Here is a 21,193-nt window from a genome sequence, read left to right as displayed (position 1 = left end):
TAGAGCCAATGTGAAGGCAGAACAGGAAGGCAATAAAAGCAGAGGTTAGACAGGAAGAAGGTCTCTATGAGGAAGACAGCTGGTGGTAAGCTAAGGCTAGTCTTGGCTCTTCGCTATTTCTCTGATCTCTTCAGCTATTACCCCTGTATTTGGCTCTGTGTTTCTTATTTAATAAGACCATTTAGAAATTCATCTACAGGAGGGAATGGCTGAGTCAAGTGTGTTTTGTAGCATGAGAACCTGAGTTTTATCTCTAGCATTCACGTAAAAAACCAGTCTTGGTGGAACCAACCTGTAATCTGTCTGTGCTAGGTAAAGTGAAGATAGGATCATCCTTGAGGCTTGCTGGCCAGGCAGACTACCACACACCAGTGAGCTTCAGGTTTAGAGACCCTGCCACAGAATAGGAGAGTGAGGAAGACAGCTGATCTCCATCTCTGGCCTCATGCACATATGGGTGCACACATAAGACACGTCAGTCCTCTGACTAAGAACTATATTTTGAGATCACTGTAACCCAAGCTGGCTGAGCACTTAAATGTAGCCCAGGTGGCCTTGACCAGCTCCCAGCCCCAGGCTGGAATGAGAAGCATGAGTCACCATGCCCAACTTCACCAAGTCTTCAAATTGTCTTCTCAAATTCAGTCCCAGCCGCTGAATAGTTAAGCATATTTCAGCTGAAAGAAAGACACACGTACAATGGTGGTCCAAGAATTTAAGGAACCCAAGTGTAGTTGTATATGTCAGAAATCCCAGTATTTGGACAGTTCAGGCCAGCCTAGGCTACAAAATAACGAGACTCTTAAAAACAAAAATCACTATCAAAGGAGCTGGGGCAAAGTCACTCAAGTGTTGTGCCATAGACACCAGGTCACAGTGTAATAGATTATCACACATGCGCAGTATTGCTGGTGTGGAGCCCACTATCATACAAAAGTATAGGTATGCGTGGTATAAAACTTAATATGCAATTGCTATGTCTCTTTAACTGTTTTAATAGTGCATTCCTCACTAAAGAGTTGCATTGGCAGTAGCAATGTCTCTCAAATACCAGTTCAATAATCTTGGCTAAATGAGTTTAAGACCAGCCTGGGCTACAGGAGATCATATCAAAAATCCCCAATTAAGGCGCAGTTACATGTACTTTTCATCTGGTTGCACTGAGGTACCACACCCATGCAAGCCTGCTGGCCAGTAAGACTTTCCCTTTTCTTTCCAACCAAAGCCTGGGCATGCGTTCCCACACATTCTAGGCTTGCTGACTTTCATTCCATTCCTTCCCACCACAAGGCTGCTTACGATCATCATGCCCTTCCTTCTTTCCCATCTTCCTCCTCTGGGCAGCTGCAAGATTTATAGCTTGCTTGCCCTGTTTTCTCTCAAACGCTAATGGTTCTATTTCTGGATTCCAAAGCTACCTGAAAGGAAGCTCACACTGCAATCTCAGTGCACCAGCTATGGGAGGGCCTGAAACAGAATCCTGGGCTAATCACCCTCAAGTTGATCCTTAGAGGCCAAACTGCAGGGAAGGAGGGGAACGACACTGAAGCATCCAACCAGCCAGGCATGCACAGACACTCTTGAGTGCCTACTGAGGGATTCTAACTGGACATCTTCAAATGTCCCGTCTTCTCTTTGAAATTCTAGGTTGCTGTATAAACTCCTACTGATCCTGTACAGTAGAATCCCGCCCTCTCCCTCTGCTCAAAGGGCCCCACCCACCTCACTTCTCCCTGACTCCTCCATCATCCTTCTATCCAGGAGCCAGTTAAGGACTTCTCATTATGTAAGAAAACAAATAAAAATTTTAACGTAAGGACACTACCCAACACTTCTCCAAACACACCCGTCACTAAGGAAGAGGATGCATGCCCACCACAGCAGACAAAGTTAGGCACATTTAAGAACGACAACAGTAAAATTTGAGAGGTTTATTAAAGCATCTTATCACAAAGATGGAAACATACAAATTAGAAGCATGCAACCACCATCTTCCATGGACAAGTCAAAATGCTATTACATTTCCTGTTTCATAGAGCTGGAAACTGCAGATCTTACATCCAACTCATCCATTCTAAACACTGTATTCACTCTCCTGAAAATATCCAGGGCATCAAACATCTGAAACACAAACCATTATACAAAGAAAGTGCAAAGTTAAAAAAGAAAATATGGAGACTACCCTTCCCCTCCCTCCCCCAGTTAAAGGCTAACAATGGCACTTTGCTCTTGCTTAACCTAGATTGTCTTCCAAGAGTCTCTAAAATGTGATACTTAACAAAAGGTTTTAATAAATGTCCAAAAGCTCCTTAGTGTTTGAAAATAAATGCTCAGACAAGACAGTGCACTTTATATCAAACAAGTCTTGAGAGCCCCGCGTTGCAGCTTTCTGTAAAATGAACAAGACAAGAAGCTGGTATAGGGTTTATTGACAAGGCAGAACGTCCTAGGCAGGCAGGTAAGGAGGCGGCGGCTCTTTCTCAGGCATCTTCACGGCCATTTCATAGGTCGGCAAAACATACTGAAGAGAGAAAAGAATTCCATCAGGCGACGCCCCTCTACATTCTTTCCAGAATAATCAGCTTTCATATTGTCCCAAGTAGGAGCCCACAACTCTGAGGAAGACTGAACTGTTAGCTCAACAGGTCCTGAGAACACAGACGTCTGAGCAGCCTGAACTCCACACGCAGCGACACACTGACTCAAGATCATGATCACTAGAACTGGATGGATGGGATGTGTGATGGCTGGAATAAGAATGTTCCCCACCCACAGGCTCATATATTTGAATGCTCCACCACTGGAGGTGAACTCTTTGATAGGACTAGAAGAATTAGGAGGAAGGAATGGCCTTACTGACTGGGAGTCAGAAGCCCATGCCAGGCCTAGTCTGTCGCTATCTCTCTCTCTTTCTCTCAGCTACTTCTCCAGCATCACGCCTGCCTGCCACCATGCCCCACACCCCTTATGATGATAATACACTAAGTCTCTGAAACTGTAAACAAGCCCCAATTAAATGCTTTAAAAAAAAAGTAAGAGTTGCCTTGCTCATGGTGTCTCTTCATAGAAATAGGACAGTGACCAAGACAGGACTGAGGAATGAATGAGATGGATGGGATGGGATGGGATGGGATGGGGTGGGATGGGAGGGAAGAGGGAGGGAGGGATGGATTGCAGAACTAGAAGTCTTCCTCTGGACTAACCTGTGCATATTAAAAAGAACAAAGCGTTTGCTGGCAGGCGGCCAATAAAGCCCCAGTGCTAACTGTACATACATACTTCAAGGGCTAAGGATCTGGGGAGAGGCCCCACTGATCACTCCACAGGAAGCTGCCAGTGTCCCAAGTTTCATCATAATCTGTAGCCATCCTTCCCTTTGGGATAATAGACAAACCTTTCTAAAGCCCACTCTAGCCTAAGATCCTCCAAGTGACAGGCTGGGCCATATGTATCCTATGTGCTAAAAACCTGGGAAGACAGAGGAGCAGCAAAGAGGGTTCTGAGAGGTGGGCTCAGCACTCAGACTCCATCACAACCGTCACACACAACCCCTCTCTTACCTTCCCTCTCCCCGAGCTTATCTGACCAGAAACAACACTTGTGAGGACCACTAACAAATCAACCTAGCCGTCAAGCTAGGCCAACAGTTCAAAGAGCTTGTGTGCACAAGTGAGAAATGCTAAATCTCATACGTGCATGGGTTCAAGCTATCCATGTCCCAAGCCACAGTTATGGACATTACACACACGCAAGCCCCACATTCACTTCTGGAGGTGTCAGTAGAGCCAGAGGCAGTTTGGTGTGTGAAACGGAAGCCAACCTGTGGAGACGCTTCAAAGGCAGGGTACACGGCAATCTCCGGCACGTTTCTGTTGTTGATGTACTTGTAGCAGTTCCAAACACAGTTGATGAGGTAAGCCTGAAGGGAGAACAGAGCTCAGCAGGCAGCTGGGGCCAGAGGACCTCCACCCCTTCTGTACTGTCTGTGGAGAAGGAACCCAGGACCGGCAGGCTCCCTTAAACCTCACAAGTCTCTCACAGAGACTCTAGCTGGAGACTTAAGTCTGTTAACCAGCACACTGGAGGAAATTCCAGCGCTCCCAATGTTCAGAATTGAATGGATTTCCACTACAACCACGAAGCACTTTTTTTGTTTATTTGTTTTTCAGAGCTGAAGACAGAACCCAGGGCCTAAATCCCCAACCCCCATGAAGCACTTTTGAAAACATACAAGTGCCAACCACTCAGTGGACCGAAGACGGGGACCCATCCCTTACCCGCAAGTCCTCTCCACCACTGTGCCAGAAATGACACCACCACTACAAATCCTACCTCACCTGTGACCCCCAAGGAGACAGACAGACAGGGGAAAGGGTTACAGTCTCACCAGGCCCCCCAGTGACTCACAAACTCCGTACCTTAAAAATGATAAAGACCACAAAGAACACAAGAACAATGAACAGCAGGCAGCTGGAGTCCAGAGCCAGGAGGTCATCTTTGTAGGGGAAATCAGGCTGTTAAAACACAAACACAGAATGACAACTCCACCATGGTCATCTCCGGGAGTGACAGGCTACTGCAAAGTCACACACAGGAACCAACACAGCATGTCCGAGCCCCTTCTCATCAACAGACACACTCATTACTTTAGATGTACCTCTTTAATGGCTAGGTTAACTAACAAAGAAGTCTATCAAAGCTAATATTCTCTTTAGTGGCCGCTATTTTCCATCTTTCTGGCCTTTGACAAAATGTAACCACCTGTAGGGCACCACAGCCTTGTCCTGGGTCAGTAAATCAGAAGGAGCAAAGATTGCTTAAGTTCCCAGGCCATTCAGTCTTCCATGGAGGAAGGAACAACTTTTCTAGGAGTCAAATATTGGTCTCAACTCTGCATTTGATGGGTAAAAAGGAGACACGCCACAGTCTGCAGGCCAGGCAAGAAAGGGGACAAGATTTACTACTGACACACTGGCTGTAATGGGAAGGGTCAAGCACATTCATCTGACTCTGGACAAGGCAGTGAGTTTGGTATCGGGAGAAGGGCACTGAAGGGAAGTGAGGGTTTAACAAGGCCAGCAGAGGAAGTACTCTCTAACTGAAAAGACTAAGCCAGTTGAATAGAAGGGAAACACAGCAGGGTCTGTAAAAGAGCAGGGGGTCTGCTGTTTGATGTTCTTACCTACACACCTGTCCTTAAGCTTGCAGCTGCCCCCAGCAGCTTTCCCCAACTCTTCCACAAAGCCCTCCTTGACCGCTTCAGCCTGGAATATCCCCTGCCGCTCTATCCCATTATATGGCATTAGTCTAAGTTTTTTCTTAACTTAGACTGCCAAGAGGGCAAGTCATTTGTTGTCTAATAAAGTGTCTTATATCTTGACTCCTCAATACATGTTGGTTCCCCAAAGAGGAAATTTCTTTTTATAGCTGCAGCATTCACCAAAGGTGTTTAGTACAGGACTAGGATAGAGTAAGACACACAAGACACAGCAGGACTAGGATACAGTGGACACACAGACAGACACAGCAGGACTAGGATACAGTGGACACACAGACAGACACAGAAGGACTAAGATACAGTGGACACACAGACAGACACAGCAGGACTAGGATACAGTGGACACACAGACACAGCAGGACTAGGATAGAGTAAGACACACAAGACACAGCAGGACTAGGATACAGTGGACACACAGACAGACACAGCAGGACTAGGATACAGTGGACACACAGACACAGCAGGACTAGGATACAGTGGACACACAGACAGACACAGAAGGACTAAGATACAGTGGACACAGACAGACACAGCAGGACTAGGGTACAGTGGACACACAGACACAGCAGGACTAGGATACAGTGGACACACAGACACAGCAGGACTAGGGTACAGTGGACACACAGACACAGCAGGGCTAGGATACAGTGGACACACAGACAGACACAGCAGGACTAGGATACAGTGGACACACAGACACAGCAGGACTAGGGTACAGTGGACACACAGACACAGCAGGGCTAGGATACAGTGGACACACAGACAGACACAGAAGGACTAGGATACAGTGGACACAGACAGACAGCAGGACTAGGGTACAGTGGACACACAGACACAGCAGGACTAGGATACAGTGGACACACAGACACAGCAGGACTAGGGTACAGTGGACACACAGACAGACACAGCAGGACTAGGATACAGTGGACACACAGACACAGCAGGGCTAGGATACAGTGGACAGACAGACACAGCAGGACTAGGATACAGTGGACACACAGACACAGCAGGGCTAGGATACAGTGGACAGACAGACACAGCAGGGCTAGGATACAGTAGACACACAGACACAGCAGGGCTAGGATACAGTGGACACACAGACACAGCAGGGCTAGGATACAGTGGACACACAGACACAGCAGGGCTAGGATACAGTGGACACACAGACACAGCAGGACTAGGGTACAGTGGACACACAGACACAGCAGGACTAGGATACAGTGGACACACAGACAGACACAGCAGGACTAGGATACAGTGGACACACAGACACAGCAGGACTAGGATACAGTGGACACACAGACAGACACAGAAGGACTAGGATACAGTGGACACAGACAGACACAGCAGGACTAGGGTACAGTGGACACACAGACACAGCAGGACTAGGATACAGTGGACACACAGACACAGCAGGACTAGGGTACAGTGGACACACAGACAGACACAGCAGGACTAGGATACAGTGGACACACAGACACAGCAGGGCTAGGATACAGTGGACACACAGACACAGCAGGACTAGGATACAGTGGACACACAGACACAGCAGGGCTAGGATACAGTGGACACACAGACACAGCAGGGCTAGGATACAGTGGACACACAGACACAGCAGGGCTAGGATACAGTGGACACACAGACACAGCAGGGCTAGGGTACAGTGGACACACAGACACAGCAGGGCTAGGATACAGTGGACACACAGACACAGCAGGACTAGGGTACAGTGGACACACAGACACAGCAGGACTAGGATACAGTGGACACACAGACACAGCAGGGCTAGGATACAGTGGACACACAGACACAGCAGGGCTAGGATACAGTGGACACACAAACAGACACAGCAGGACTAGGATACAGTGGACACACAGACAGACACAGAAGGACTAGGGTACAGTGGACACACAGACACAGCAGGGCTAGGGTACAGTGGACACACAGACACAGCAGGGCTAGGGTACAGTGGACACACAGACAGACACAGCAGGACTAGGGTACAGTGGACACACAGACACAGCAGGACTAGGATACAGTGGACACACAGACACAGCAGGACTAGGGTACAGTGGACACACAGACACAGCAGGGCTAGGGTACAGTGGACACACAGACACAGCAGGACTAGGATACAGTGGACACACAGACAGACACAGCAGGACTAGGGTACAGTGGACACACAGACACAGCAGGACTAGGATACAGTGGACACACAGACAGACACAGCAGGACTAGGGTACAGTGGACACACAGACAGACACAGCAGGACTAGGGTACAGTGGACACACAGACACAGCAGGGCTAGGGTACAGCGGACACACAGACAGACACATGCTACCACTCTGATAAAAATGAAATACCAATCCCTAATAAGCACCAAATACAGTCACATACTCTATTGGAACACGGTAGCTCAACTATCTCTTCCACACTAACTCTCTTTACCGGCTTTTAGTTCTGGGCTGTCCAAATGGTATGGTACAACAACCGTCTACTTCTATCTTATGGTTTTAACATCGAAGTGAGTTTAAGATACTGTAAAAGGCAAAGGCAGTTAAAAATGGTTCCTAAGGTTGCCTCAGGATTGCAATGAAAGTATATTTACTTCGGTGGGAAAGTTTAAATGGCACACACACTTACTAGCTGATCCAGATATTCCTTGATTCTCGGCAAGTAAGTGAGAGAGCTGACGGCCACCAGACAACTGAGAACGAAGTCAAACAGCCGGTAGCAGAAGAAGGGAATCAGCCAGCCCACTTGGTACTGCAGCCGAAGAAAAGCCACGTTTAGTGCACGTATAGACCACTGCCCTTGGCAAAGGTCAAATCAGGAAAGGTGGAATATGAATGACTTACAGATATTGCTCCATACACCAGCATTGAACTGATTATAAACATAAGGACGGAGACGGCAAAAAGAACACAGGCGTTATCTAAGAAAACAAGAACAGAAATCTAAGTAAGCAACATATGCAATGAAAGAAATGAAACTCTGGGTGATAAAATGATGTTTTAAAATGTTTACATATACATGTTTAAAGTAACCATAATTGCTTTCAAAACTGGCTCTCAAAAGATCTAAGGCCAAGAAGAGAAGAAACTCTAAGCCTTGGCATTTTAAGAAATGGAGACATTTACACATGCCTTCCCACGTTAAACTGGTGCAACAATTCACTGACTTTGTTTAGGATGGACATGAACCACGTCACACTGTAGAAAACTGCTCCCTTGTGCCTCTACATGTCAGAGTGCAAAGAGACAATCAAAACCCAACATGGCAAGTTGAAACACAGACAGAAGCAATGCAAACACTATGAAAGAATTCACACAAGCTGGCTTTGTAAGGTGAGGAAAAGCTGCTGTTTGCTTAAAAGACAGATGAGCTACACACAGAAAACTACAGATATATCTCGTGCTTTGATAAGAATAGAACCTGAAATTCAATGTTCTCCATTAATTCCACCCCAGCATCTCAAACCTTTGACCCACGCCCTTCAGTCTGCCTTCTCTCCCCACAGAGGTCTATTCCACTCAACTTCTCCTCAGTCTGCATTAATCCCACATTCACTATTTCCTTCAGAACACACCCAAAGAATCCCCAACAATATTAACCACACTTGACTGGGTGAGTTTCTTCACAACCTGTACTTGATCCTGTGACTCTGGACAGACACTAATAACCTAAAGGGAGAGGGGGGCTCGGCTTGCTGCTCTTGCAGAGGACCCAAGTACAGTTCCCAGCACCCATGTCGGGCTGCTCACAATCGCCTGTAACTCCAGTTCCAGGGAGTGGGAAGCCTCTGGCCCCCAGGCATCTGCACTCACATGCACATACCCTATACATACACGGAACTAAGAGCTTAGAAAGAAACTAAAGGACAACAAAAACGAAGAATAACCACTAAACACTCACACTAAACACTCACAGCCACAGAATTGTTAAGTATTTAACATCAACAACAACCACAAAAAGGACACAGATCAGAACTAGAGAAAGGGCTCAGCAGTTCAAAGGGTCGCTGCTCTTACAGGACAATTAGAGTTGGTCCCCAGCATCCACATGGTAACTTACAAACTGCAGTTCACATCACCTTCTTTTGGCCTCTGCAGACACTGTACATACATACATGGTGCACAAATAAAGCAAAACAATCATTTCAAAAAGATACAAATCTTCAACCTTGGATCACAGGTGATCACAAATGTAAGGAAGTTCTGAACTTCATATTAAAAGCTAATAAAATTTTAAATCCTGGTATTAAGATCTATAGTATTATAAACACACTTATGATCTGGGAACACTTTTCTGAACTGAAATGTAACAACTAAGCATGCAGAAATTATATCCAAATCCTGGGGCATAATTTTCTGTAAGTACTGAATTTATGATGTAACTTGTAATAATACAAATTCAACCAGAATTGTTTTATACCTGTATTTTAAAGAATAACTGGTAATAAAAAATAACTGCTATCAGGAAATAAATGGGTTTAAAAGGACAATTGATATGACTGTTCTAGAGCTAGTTTCTTTGTAATGGTGGTGTTAGGTCTCTTTCCACATAAACAAGAGAACTGTGCATTGTATTTTATACTCTACTGTAATAGTCCATTTGTTCTAACACAAATTTTTGACCCTGGCTACATGTGGCAGCAAGCCCTCGAAAGTCTCAAGCCTGTTTTATTTCCCATTTCCTCTATCTCTGGTATCTACAGTCAAGGCATATGTACATGTCTCCAAAACCTAGTAGGCCATTACATCTTCTCTCCAGATGCTCCACTGTAATTCTTACTGACTGCCTTGTTCCTGTCTCAACAAGTAGATCAAATAACCTTTAACTTGTTACTTACTATGCAATTATTTAACCTTCTGAAGTGTAACTGAAGCATAATTTCATCAACCTTCCTCTAACATTCGGATAGACTACAATTGGCTTTATATAAAAAACTTGGCAGTAATATCCTTTACAGTAAAGACCTACCAGCCATTCTCTCAGATGAGTAGTAATTACCAATGACTTCATACTGAATGTTGACAGCTGGCATGGAGTTTGGATGAGTCACCTCCACAGTCAGCAAAATTGCCATCAATAGGTTGACCACCTGAGAAAGACAAGAGCTGTATGTGAACTTCTAATCAGGGAACAGTCTTCAGAGTCTCCAGATGCTGGGTTACATTGAATACTATTTCTCCTATAGTAACTAGAAATCATTCAGTTACCATGGTGAGAACAGTTAAAGGCCACAGCACATGTAGAGATGCCTAACCCTGTGATAATGCCGAAAAACTAGAGTAAAATGCACAGAATGTAAAATGAGGGCATTATCACAAACTTCAGGTCCAGAGACACATATTTCTTCACACACCAACATGCAGATGCCTGTAATTCCCCCAAAGCACCCCCATACGCTTGGTTCAAGCTGAATAGATTCCCTAAAGGGATGATGGTGCCCTGCATTAGTCTTAATTCTACCTTCCGAGTCAATGTGTTCCTCTAATACCCACGGCGACCTCCAAACGTGGAGACTAAACATTCGAGTCCTCAAACCACTCCCCCACCTTTCCAGCATGGCTCAGCTCCCTGCCTACTTCCCCTGCGTGTGCTCCAGCGTAACTGACAAGTCCCCAACCTGACTCACCAATTCCAAAGGCTTTGTGCATTTTTGCAATGTCACACAAGAGTAACTCTATACAACACCTAATTGTTTCCCTATACTTAATTCAATAGCTTCCTTGCAACAGATTCAGAGGCTGGGGCATGAACCTGTAAGCAAATTTATCTGACTACATTCCTGCCCACCAAGATTTTCTAGATTTTGACATCCTACAGACTGATTCTCTCTGGTGTCATCATTCTGAAATGTGATCATCATGAAATAATGAACCGTCTCCATGTAAGTCACATATACACAGAGAGAGAGACAGAGCGCATGCGTGAGCACTAAGGAACATCTTGGGTCTGTGGCCAACATCTTGCTGAAACCCCATCATTTACCATGAGTTTCCCTATCCTATCAGTAATCCAAACCCCACTTTAACACTATGCAGCACTCTGGCTGTGATCCCCGCATTCTCTCAGAACATATGGCCTTAAGTGTCAGAAACAGTCCTGGCGAAGATTCAATATGGAAACCAGTAAGGTATGAAAACAAGATGAACTCCATAACCAAAGGTCACAGACTCTGCCCTCCTCCTACTCCTCCTCCAGAAGTCCCAACATTTGACACTCCCAAGTTTTCTAGCAACAGTACCTGAAACTACTTTCCCCTGTCCACCCTAAATGATGGATGAATGATAACACCCAAGAAAGGTATTTTCTTTATATCAGGCCAAGCTTTCAAATATTTGGTAGAAAAGCAGATCCAGTTTCATCATCAAGTTAGATATGTTATCTTGTGTTGGGAAATCAGTTTGAAATCCATTCAGCAAACTTTTGCTTACTGAACATAATTATCACCTGAGTAAAAAAGCTTAGCATGGCACAGAAAAATATTCATGTTAACAGGCCAACGAAGGAAATGAAATACCAAAACTTAGGGAGGTTAAATATGTATTTGAATGTATGTGTGTATGTAGTTGTATACATGCTGCAGTCCATATGTCCAAAGTATTATCATATGCATGACTTTTTAAAAAATAAATCATCTTTTCTTCTGTAAGAACGTCACAGAATTTTCCACTGTCTGCCTGTTCACTTCACTGTGGGTCATACTTTGAATATGACGGTGACTGATCTAGAGAACCAGTACTTGCAATCCTAAGCGCTTACCACTGAATACCTACTCTGTGCTCATATGCGGATCCTGGCAACTTACATTAAATTCAGCTGATAGTTCTAAGTTCCCTGAGGGATTTTTCAAGAAATTAAAACCAACTGTAACCCTATAGCTTAAAAAGCCTTTAAAACACTCTACTACATACAAAGTCTTCCAAAATATTCCTGACCTTTCCCCATTGTCTTCAGGAAAGGAAGTTGAAAATAGAGGCTTGTAAACCAAGTGCCAAGGCCAGGTAGAAGCCGGCACACGTGCCAACAACAGAGGCAAAGCACCTATGACTCAAGGAGGAGCAGACTTCAAACGCCTCTGCACACCGCACCTGAGTAAATAAGCAGTGGGAAACATGGAGTGCCTTTTATGTGGTAGGAAGGAACAAGGGAAGTCCAGGGAAGCGCTCAGGCCCAGGGCGGCAGTTCCTCTGTGATTCAGTCACACCCACCCCAGAAGACTCAAGGACTTTGGGGGGGGGGTTATTTTTCTTTAACGTTAGCCAGCATTTATACATCTTTATGGAATACGATGGCATGTTTTAGTGCACTTAGACACCATGTGTTGTTGGTCAACCCCAGACAATCATGCCATAACCTCCAAACACTTGTTTGCAGCCGGGCAGTGGTGGTGCACGCCTTTAATCCCAGTGGAGGCAGAGGCAGGCGGATCTCTGTGAGTTCGAGGCCAGCCTGGTCTACAGAGCAAGATCCAGGACAGGCACCAAAACTTCTCAGAGAAACCCTGTCATGGGAAAAAAAAAATGTTTGCAATGAGAACTCTCTCATAACTGATGCAATATTGACAGCTGTCATCCTCCTCCCTGCAAGAGGATACTAATTTTACTCTTCTCTTGTTGCTTACTGTCCCCTCCCCTTGCCTTTCAGTCTCTAGTAACCACAACCCTGTAGGTCTATAAAGTAAGCTAGTTTGTCATCTGTAGGTAAGATCCCGTATCTGCCTTTCTGTAGCTGACTACGTCAGTTGTACCCATGTTGCCGCAAGTGAGTTTTGTTTATTCCCGCTAATAGTACCCATTGTGAACACAGACCCTGTCTTCCTTGTCCGTTATCATCAATGGGCACCTCAGCTGACTCCCTTGTCTACTGTCCACAGCGCTGCAATGGATCTCCTTGATACACTGATTTCGTTTTCCGTGGGTAAGAACCCACCACTGCCATCTCTGGGTTTTATGGCAGTTCTTTTAAACTGAGGGGCCTCCACACTGTTTTTCCAAAAGCGGCTATACCACAGGTGTTCCTCTTTCCCCCGGTCCTTGCCAACATGCCACTCTCCGTCTGGTTGACAGGCATTCACTCACTAGGGTGATATGCCATCACATGACATTCAGAATTTTTTCCACGTACTTGTTGGTCTTGCTGATCTTTTTACCTCTTTTGAGAATGTCTATTCAATTTATTTCCCCATTTTAAATTTGATTATTTGCTTTTGCTGGTGAGTTCTTGGTATACTTTAGGTATTAATCTCTTGTGAGAAAGTTTCCAAGTATCTTCTGCCATTCTTATAGGTTGCCTGTTCACCATTCTGATTCTTTTGCAGTGAAGATGTCTTTTGGTTTGATGCAATCCTGTATGTGTGTTTGGTTGACTATGCATTTACATTCTTGCTCAGACTATCGTGGTTTGCTGTGTGTGTGTGTGTGTGTGTGTGTGTGTGTGTGTGTTCACTTTTGGTCAACTTGGCACAAGGCAGAGTCATCTGGAAAGAGGGACTCTCAATTGAGAAAATGCCTCATAAGATTTTGTGCAGCCAAGTCTGAAGTTTCTTGATTCATGATTGGTGTGGGAGCGCCCAGCTCACTGGACAGGTGGTCCTGATAGGCACTGGAAAGCAGGCTGAGCAAGCAGGAAGCAGAGCTCCTCCTTGACCTCTCCCCACAGCCTCTGCTCCAGTTCCGCTAGGTCCCCACACTGGCTGAGTTCCTGCTGACTTGCCCTCTGATGGACTCCTATGCGGAAGTGAAAGCCAACCAAACGCTTTCCTCCTAAGGGTTGTTTCATCGCTCAGCGCTTCGCCTACCTTCTCTCTTAGTAGGTTTAGCTTCAGATTTTATACTCAAGTATTTTATAATATTCAAGCTGCCTTTACAGATGAGAGAGAAGGGTCTGGTTTCCTTCCTCTAGAAGTGTGGATGTGCAGTTTGCCCAGCACTGTTCACTGAGGAGAATGTGCTTGTGCAGAGGTATATTTCTGGCACCTCTTGAAAATCACTTGGCTGCTGAGAGTGTGGCTATTTGTCGGTTCTCCAGTCTGTCCAATGGTCCTCACATCTATTTTTGTAGCAGGGCTGGTTATGCCAGCTTGATATTGTGACACTGGACAGTATGTTCTTCCAGCCTTATCTTTTTACTCAAGACTTCTTTGGTACAGGCTTGGTGGTTCCATTCAACTTTTAGGATGTTTTCTCCTATTAATGGAAAGACAAGTACCTTGCGTTTACCGATCCCTTTTGTAGTATGGCATCTAACAATACTGACTCATGAATACAGGCAGTCTTGGCGTCTGTTTGTGACCTGTTTGAAGTCTTTCTTCGGTGCTTTATCCTCACTGTGCATCTTTTCTTGGTTAAAGCAGGGCTGTTGTTCTTGTTCTGCTTTCACAGCTATGACAAGCGTGAGCGCTTTCTTAATCTCTCCCCCAGAGTTGGCTACTGGCATATAAACACACTTCTAGTTCTGAAGGTGTCTTACTACTCCACGACTCTTAACTTCCTTAACTCTGAGCTGTTTTTCAGTCTTCGGGGTTCTCTACACATCTGACTGTGTCATCTGTAAACAGAGAGCCTTGACCTCCTCCTTGCCTACCTGTAAGCTCATCTGGTTCTTTGGCAAACTGCTCTGGCTAGGACTTTCAACCATGTTCAGCCATGAAAGTTTACCAGAAGTGTTAAAAGGAGGTACTGTCACTTGGTTTCTGATCTGAGAGAAGAGCTAGTTAGGTATGGTGCTAGCTGTGAGTATTACATGGCTTTACTGTGCTGCATACCCACTTTAAGAGTAAATATTTTTCAACTATTTTATTTCTAGATGTTCGGCCTGCATGCCTGTCACTGCATTGTATGTCTGGTGCCTGACCCCTGGAACTAAAGTTTGACAGTTGTGAGCCACCACACAGGTGCTGGGAATTGAACTCTTAACCACCGGGTCATCTCTCCAGTTCCACGTTTTCCATTCGATGAAATTTATCAAATACATAACTGCACCTACTGAAATGGTTATATGGATCCAGTCCTTCATCCTTCACCACATTTATTAATTTACGTGAGTTGAGCTATCCTTGAATCCGCAGGGTAAATCCCACTTGATCACGATTTACTTTATGTGATATTAAATTCTGTTTACCAGTGTTTTATTAGGAATGTCTGCACTGTCCATCAGAGATACTGGCCTAGAGTATTTTAAGAGGGTTTTATTGTTTGTGCGCTCCATTTTTGTAGACTAATTTGGAAATACAATAGTGGCTCTTTAAATATTTTGTAGAATCCCTTGGTGAAATAACCAGATCCTGGACTTTCCTTTGTCGGGAAACTTTTCACTACTGATCCAATTACACTACTTGTTCTCTTCTGGTATTCTCTTTAATAGTCCATCTGTGAAAACCCAATTCTAAGTTTCCCAGTTTCGTGGCAGACAGTTCTTTGTACTGGTCTCTTAAACACCTCTACATTACTGTATCATTACCTTTCTCATCTCTGATTCTGGGTTTTTGGGGGGGTTGTTTGTTTGTTTTGTTTTGTTTTGTTTTGTTCTTCTTAGCCTAGCTAAAGGGTTGAAAACTTCAAAAACTCACCAGGGAAAGCGACCCATGCCTAGAATCCCAGCACTTGTTAGGCTGAGATGGGGGAAGCAAGTGAGTCTAAGGCCAGCATGAGCTACAAAGAGAGCTCTGCAGAGAACCATCTCAACACAACAACTAAAACTGACCGTTTTCATTGTGTAGCCTTTTTCATTTTTATTCTGCTTTTATCTATTATCTCTTCTCTCCTCCTATGGGCTTTGGGCTTAGCTCTTGTTTCCCTACTTCCTTGAGAAATACAGTTTGCAACTCCTCTACTTTCCATGTGGGTACTTTTAGGGCTGTGAATCCCCCACCGATTTTGCTGTCCCTGGGTTTGAAACACTGTTGCTACTTTTACTTGTTTCAAGAAATTGCCAATTCATCCTTTTAATCTCTTCTTTACCCATCATTTGGAGACCTACAGTTTCACTTCCTGGTTTTGGAAAGACTTCTCCCATTCCTCCTTATACCAATTTCTAGTTCTATTGAACTATGATGAAGAAAGTTACTCAATACAATTTCAGTTCTGAAGAATTTGCGCAGACTTGATTTGTAGCCAACAACTATCCCGCAGAATGGGAAACCACACTGAAAGCCATATACAGCTGGATGTGGTGGAGGCTTGGCCATTAATCCCAGCACACAGAAGAGACGAGGCAAATCTCTGAGCTGGGACGAGCCTGGTCATGGAGCTAGCTCCAGACCAGCCAGGTGACCTGCACCCAGAAAAATAAATAAATGAATGAATAAACAAACAAAGCAAGCAAGCTAGCAAGCCTATCCAGTGACACACGTCTGTGATCCTAGCACTGTGTGAGATGGGATACACAGAGCGCAGTATCACCCAAAAGTCACAGGCCAGCTAGCCTGGAGAAGGCAGCCTGACAGAAAACTGCAACAGTAGAAGAGAGCTCTTCTGACCTCCACACATTCAGTGTGACACATGCATGACCACACACACACACACACACACACACACACACACACACACACACACGTCGCACATAGATACAGACAGGGAGTAAACTGAAAAAGAACTCTGGAGTGAACTAAAGGCAGAAGAGCTCTTCGGAGGGAAGAAATACCACACACTGAAAGCACAAAACCATGCAGGAAAGACGGACTTTCAGCTACTTAAGGAGCCAGGACTAAGGAGTGAGTGAAGGGCCCCTGCGGCAGGAGGACATCTGTCCTCACGTCTACCTAATGCCAGATTACTTCAGGATGAAACAGCCACGAGAAAGTCTTCTGTTACACAAGCTTAAAATGCACTTGTATCATTGACATGATCTCCCCCAACAGGCGTTGTAATTCCATATTCATGATTCAGTACACATTTAAGTTCACACCTCCTAAGAATTCGTTTAAAATAATCTGGCTTCAAATTCTCTAATAAATGATAAAGAAATTAAAGGCTGAACTCATTCTAAAATTGTGTATTACTCATGCCACACGTACTTCTTTCAACGTAAAAATGTCAAATGCCAACTCTTCAGTCTTGGCAACTCTGGTACTATAACTGATTCTGGTTTTATGTCCCACAGATCTAATCAATACCAACTATTAGTACTTAAGGGTTTGGGCCAGGTAGTGGTGGCAGACACCCAATCCTAGCACTCAGGAGGCAGAGGCAGGGGGATCTCTGTGAGTTCCAGGCCAGACTGGTCTACAAATTGAGTTCCAGGCCAGCCATAGCTACACAGAAAAACCATCTCAAAAAACAAACAAAAAAACTTAAGGGTTTGGTTTGGTTTTGGAAATAGCATTCTATTTAGCCTAGGCTGGCCTGTGGCCAAAGTTGGATTTGAACTCCTGATCCTGCACCTCCCAAGTCTGCTACTATGCCTGGCAAATTAATTAATCCTTTGGTATATAGGATTGTGCTAGCCTTAACAGAAAATCCATAGAAGCCAAAGTAAGAAATTAAAGATGTCTTTATCAATCACTGACAGAATGTCCAGGCCCAGCAGGAGGGAGGGCTATGCCTCCAAGTTTCAAACATCACAGAAAGAATCATGCACACAGGCCTTGTGCCAACCCAGCTCATCAATATTTCCCCTCACAGATGAAGTGGTGCTGTCCCCCTGGAGGCAAGCAGCAGTGCTCACGATAAAGTGGTTAGGAAGGGGACAGGGGCAAGGCAGACGTATGAAGGAAAGGACATTCCACCTGATGTCATCTTGTGCCCATTTGACTAGAGCTTATGGCATTAGAATGCACAGTTAGGACGAGACCTCTTTACTTTGAGGCATTACACATTACACTGTTCCCGTCTCCTAAGTGCAGCACAACTCACAGAAAGTATGTCTTCACACTGCTACAGAACTGAGGCTTGTATATGTTTTGTAGTCGCCAACACTACTGTAATAGGCAAAACAAATGTCCGTTTCCTCCCCTAATCTGATTAGACTCTTATCGCCACGCATCTTCCTCCCTTGTGACTCTAAGTTCCACTTTCCTGGCTGTGCTCCAAAGGTCTCTGTAATACCATCAACATTAAGGGATGATGTCATGGTCAAAGCAAGCAGAACTCGAATCTATCATGCAGCAGGTACTGCGAATAGAGAAGCCACGCAAGGTGGCTGAGAGCCCTTTACACTGAAAATGCCCAATAAATGCCGTACGTGAATTGTAAAACAGATCGACTGAATTAAACAGTTGACAATATCTAACCTCCAAGTTGACACAAAATAGCATCTTTTTAAAACTGGGGGGATGGGGGGCATTTCACACCCAAGAGCTTCAATTGTGCTACATATTTAAACCACTCAATCCCTATTTTGTTAAAAAATATATGAGCTTGGGGCTGGATAGGTGGCTCAGTGGTTAAGAACACTGGTTGTTCTTCCAGAGGACCTGGGTTCAACACCAACACCTACACAGCTAACAGTCATCTGTAACTCCAGTCCCAGGAGAATCTAACCCCTTTTGCCCTCCACTGGCACTGCACACAGGTTGTACACAGACGAACATACAGGCAAATCATCCACACAGTAAAAAAAAAAAAAAAGTCCTTACTACAGTTTTATAGTCTTTTACTCTGCATTTTGAGTTCTCTGTTCATTTTTGTAAACCAAATGCACAACATCAAAAACTCCTCCTAGCAAACAGTGTAGAGAAATGCTGCCAACATCTGAATGGTGATTTTCTTCTTCAAAGAGTCTGAAGCCCTTTGTCTGTGAGCGGAGGGACGCAAGAAGAAACAGGAAGATGAAATCTGCAGGCAAGAATCCCAGGCTCAATCCTATTTTCTCAGCTAAGTTCAAGGGAGGGCCATTTTCTGGGAGTTAGGTAAGACCTGATGATCGGGAAACATGAATTAATCATTTTGGAGAATGCAAGATGACAAAAGACAAAAGAAATTAAAAATCCATACTCTCAGCCAAAAGAAAACAAAGACGATATACAATCCAGCTGACCGTTACTAACTAGTCCTGGTCCGGGGCTACAGCTCAGTTAACAAATACAAGAGGCACTTTCTTAAAGAAAATGTGATATACTTAATTCTACAGGAACAGTAAGTTTTGAGCACAAAAGTACAGGAAACACGAAAATAACCTCAGCGCAAGCAAATAAACCTAACACATGATGCTCTTTTCTAATCTACATTAAGATACAAGACTGAAAAAACAATTACGTGGAGGTCTGATAGTGTCCCCTGGGGTGGGCTGTAAAACCATCTGCCTGAAGATTTTCAGCTGGTGTTCCGCCAAACAGTTACTAATGACTTCAAGATCCTGGGCGGGGAAAGAGTACAGCAGGAAAAGGAGGAGGAGAAGTCGGAAGTAAACCTCTCCCTCCTTGGCTCCTCATATAATTATCAGAAACTGCACAGTATCTCTAACGTTACTCCCCACCCCACAAGTCATCCAAGGGCCAAATCAACAAGACAAGTTTCTTAAAGCTTCGGCAAAGTTTAATAGCTTAAAACTACCTAAAAAGAATCACGGTTTTTTTGTTTTTGTTTTTGGAAATCGCAGGCAAATTAAATTCAATAAAAATGATACTGAGAACTGTAGTTAGAAGAAAAAAAAAATCACAAAAGAGTTTCTACCGAACCAGGAATCAACAGGACCGTCCACCTGCTGTGACAGAAATCACACAGATCCTGGAGCCCCCCAAAATAATGTCAGCAGGGGAACAGTAGGCTCTCAAGAAACAACTTTTCCAAACCGAGGCGGGCCTGAGATGAAAAGCACCTGATCGGGACGAGGGCGGGCGGCGGGGGATTGACCCAGTGTAAATCCTGGCTAGCGTCTAGACTCAAAACATACGCCTGTCTGGCTGCATCACCAAACGCCTTTAACAAAAACTCCAGGAGACACGGAGGGGGGGGGGGGGGGTGGGGGGAGGAAAAATGGCTTACAACTGGATCTCTCTTCCCATTCCGACAAAACAACGTCCGAACTGGCTGCAGACCCGGGACCACCATAATGGTTTCGTTGGGGGAGGGTGGGGGTGGAGACCCGCGTCCTTCCCGAACCCCAAACACCGATCCAGTTCTCGCCCCTCTCCCAAATCCCCCTCCAGCCCCATCTCTCCAAGACCCCGGCCTCAGTCCACAGTTTAAAAAAAAAAGAAAAAAACACCCCGAAAAGTAGCGCCCCCCCCCCCCGGCCCCAGCACAACTTCCACGTCCCCGCCCCCCCCCCCATCCCGAGGCCCACTTGCCGCGCATGCGCAGTGCCCGGGTGGCTCGGCCCTACCCGCCAGCCCCCTTACCATGTACCAGGTCCCCAGGATGATGGTCCCGGTGCGGACATGGCAACAGCCGCAGCACCGGGTGCTGTAGAACCGGTCGCTGCGGCTCCGCTTGAAAGTCATGGACACCATCGGGAACCTCGCGGGCCTCGTTCTCGCCCAGGCCCCTGACAAAAGCTTTCGGCCGCCCAGCGGTTGAACCCAGACGACTCGGCGACGCTGTCCAGAGCCGAACGACGCGACTTCTGGCCCGCCCTCGGCCGGAGTCCCTGCCAACTCCTGCGCGCCTGCGCCCTGAGGACGGGGCGCCGCTCTCGCGCGACCTGGGCTCGGCGGCTCTCCCTCCGCCTTCTGCCACATAGAGACCAATGAGGAGCGGCAGGCTGGAGTCCCCGCCTTCTGATTGGAGAAAGACTGTGGCGATTGAAGCCGCTCACGCCCAATCAAAAGTTCAACTCTCTCCGGCGCTGTTGGGACGGCGCGAACGGGGCTCGCCCCGCGGTCTGGGGCTGTGTGGATTGCGGGGAACTCGGTGGTTCACCATCAACCAGACGTGGTGGGGTGGCCGACAGCGGGCCCGGAGATCTCTGGCGCTGTCTCTTTAGCCACGTTGTCTTTGTCAAGGCACCGCGGTGCTCACGTGACGT

At 45.6% G+C, this 21,193-nt stretch overlaps 1 protein-coding gene across 1 annotated transcript; it reads right to left on the bottom strand.

The window, feature by feature from the left end:
* Positions 1 to 1,916: 1,916 nt before the first annotated feature.
* Positions 1,917 to 20,921, bottom strand: Laptm4a (lysosomal protein transmembrane 4 alpha). Its single transcript, XM_036171344.1, has 7 exons — positions 20,568 to 20,921; positions 10,262 to 10,382; positions 8,137 to 8,213; positions 7,922 to 8,044; positions 4,419 to 4,514; positions 3,821 to 3,919; positions 1,917 to 2,521 (listed from the first exon to the last, which is right to left on the bottom strand). The coding sequence occupies exons 1-7, from the start codon at positions 20,904 to 20,906 to the stop codon at positions 2,447 to 2,449; spliced, it is 930 nt and encodes a 309-aa protein (XP_036027237.1). The 5' UTR covers positions 20,907 to 20,921; the 3' UTR covers positions 1,917 to 2,446.
* Between the last annotated feature and the right edge of the window lie 272 nt (positions 20,922 to 21,193).

Source organism: Onychomys torridus, chromosome 21 (genome assembly GCF_903995425.1).
Source record: "Onychomys torridus chromosome 21, mOncTor1.1, whole genome shotgun sequence".
In the NCBI taxonomy this organism is placed as follows: domain Eukaryota; kingdom Metazoa; phylum Chordata; class Mammalia; order Rodentia; family Cricetidae; genus Onychomys; species Onychomys torridus.
This window is presented reverse-complemented; position numbering and strand designations above follow the sequence as displayed.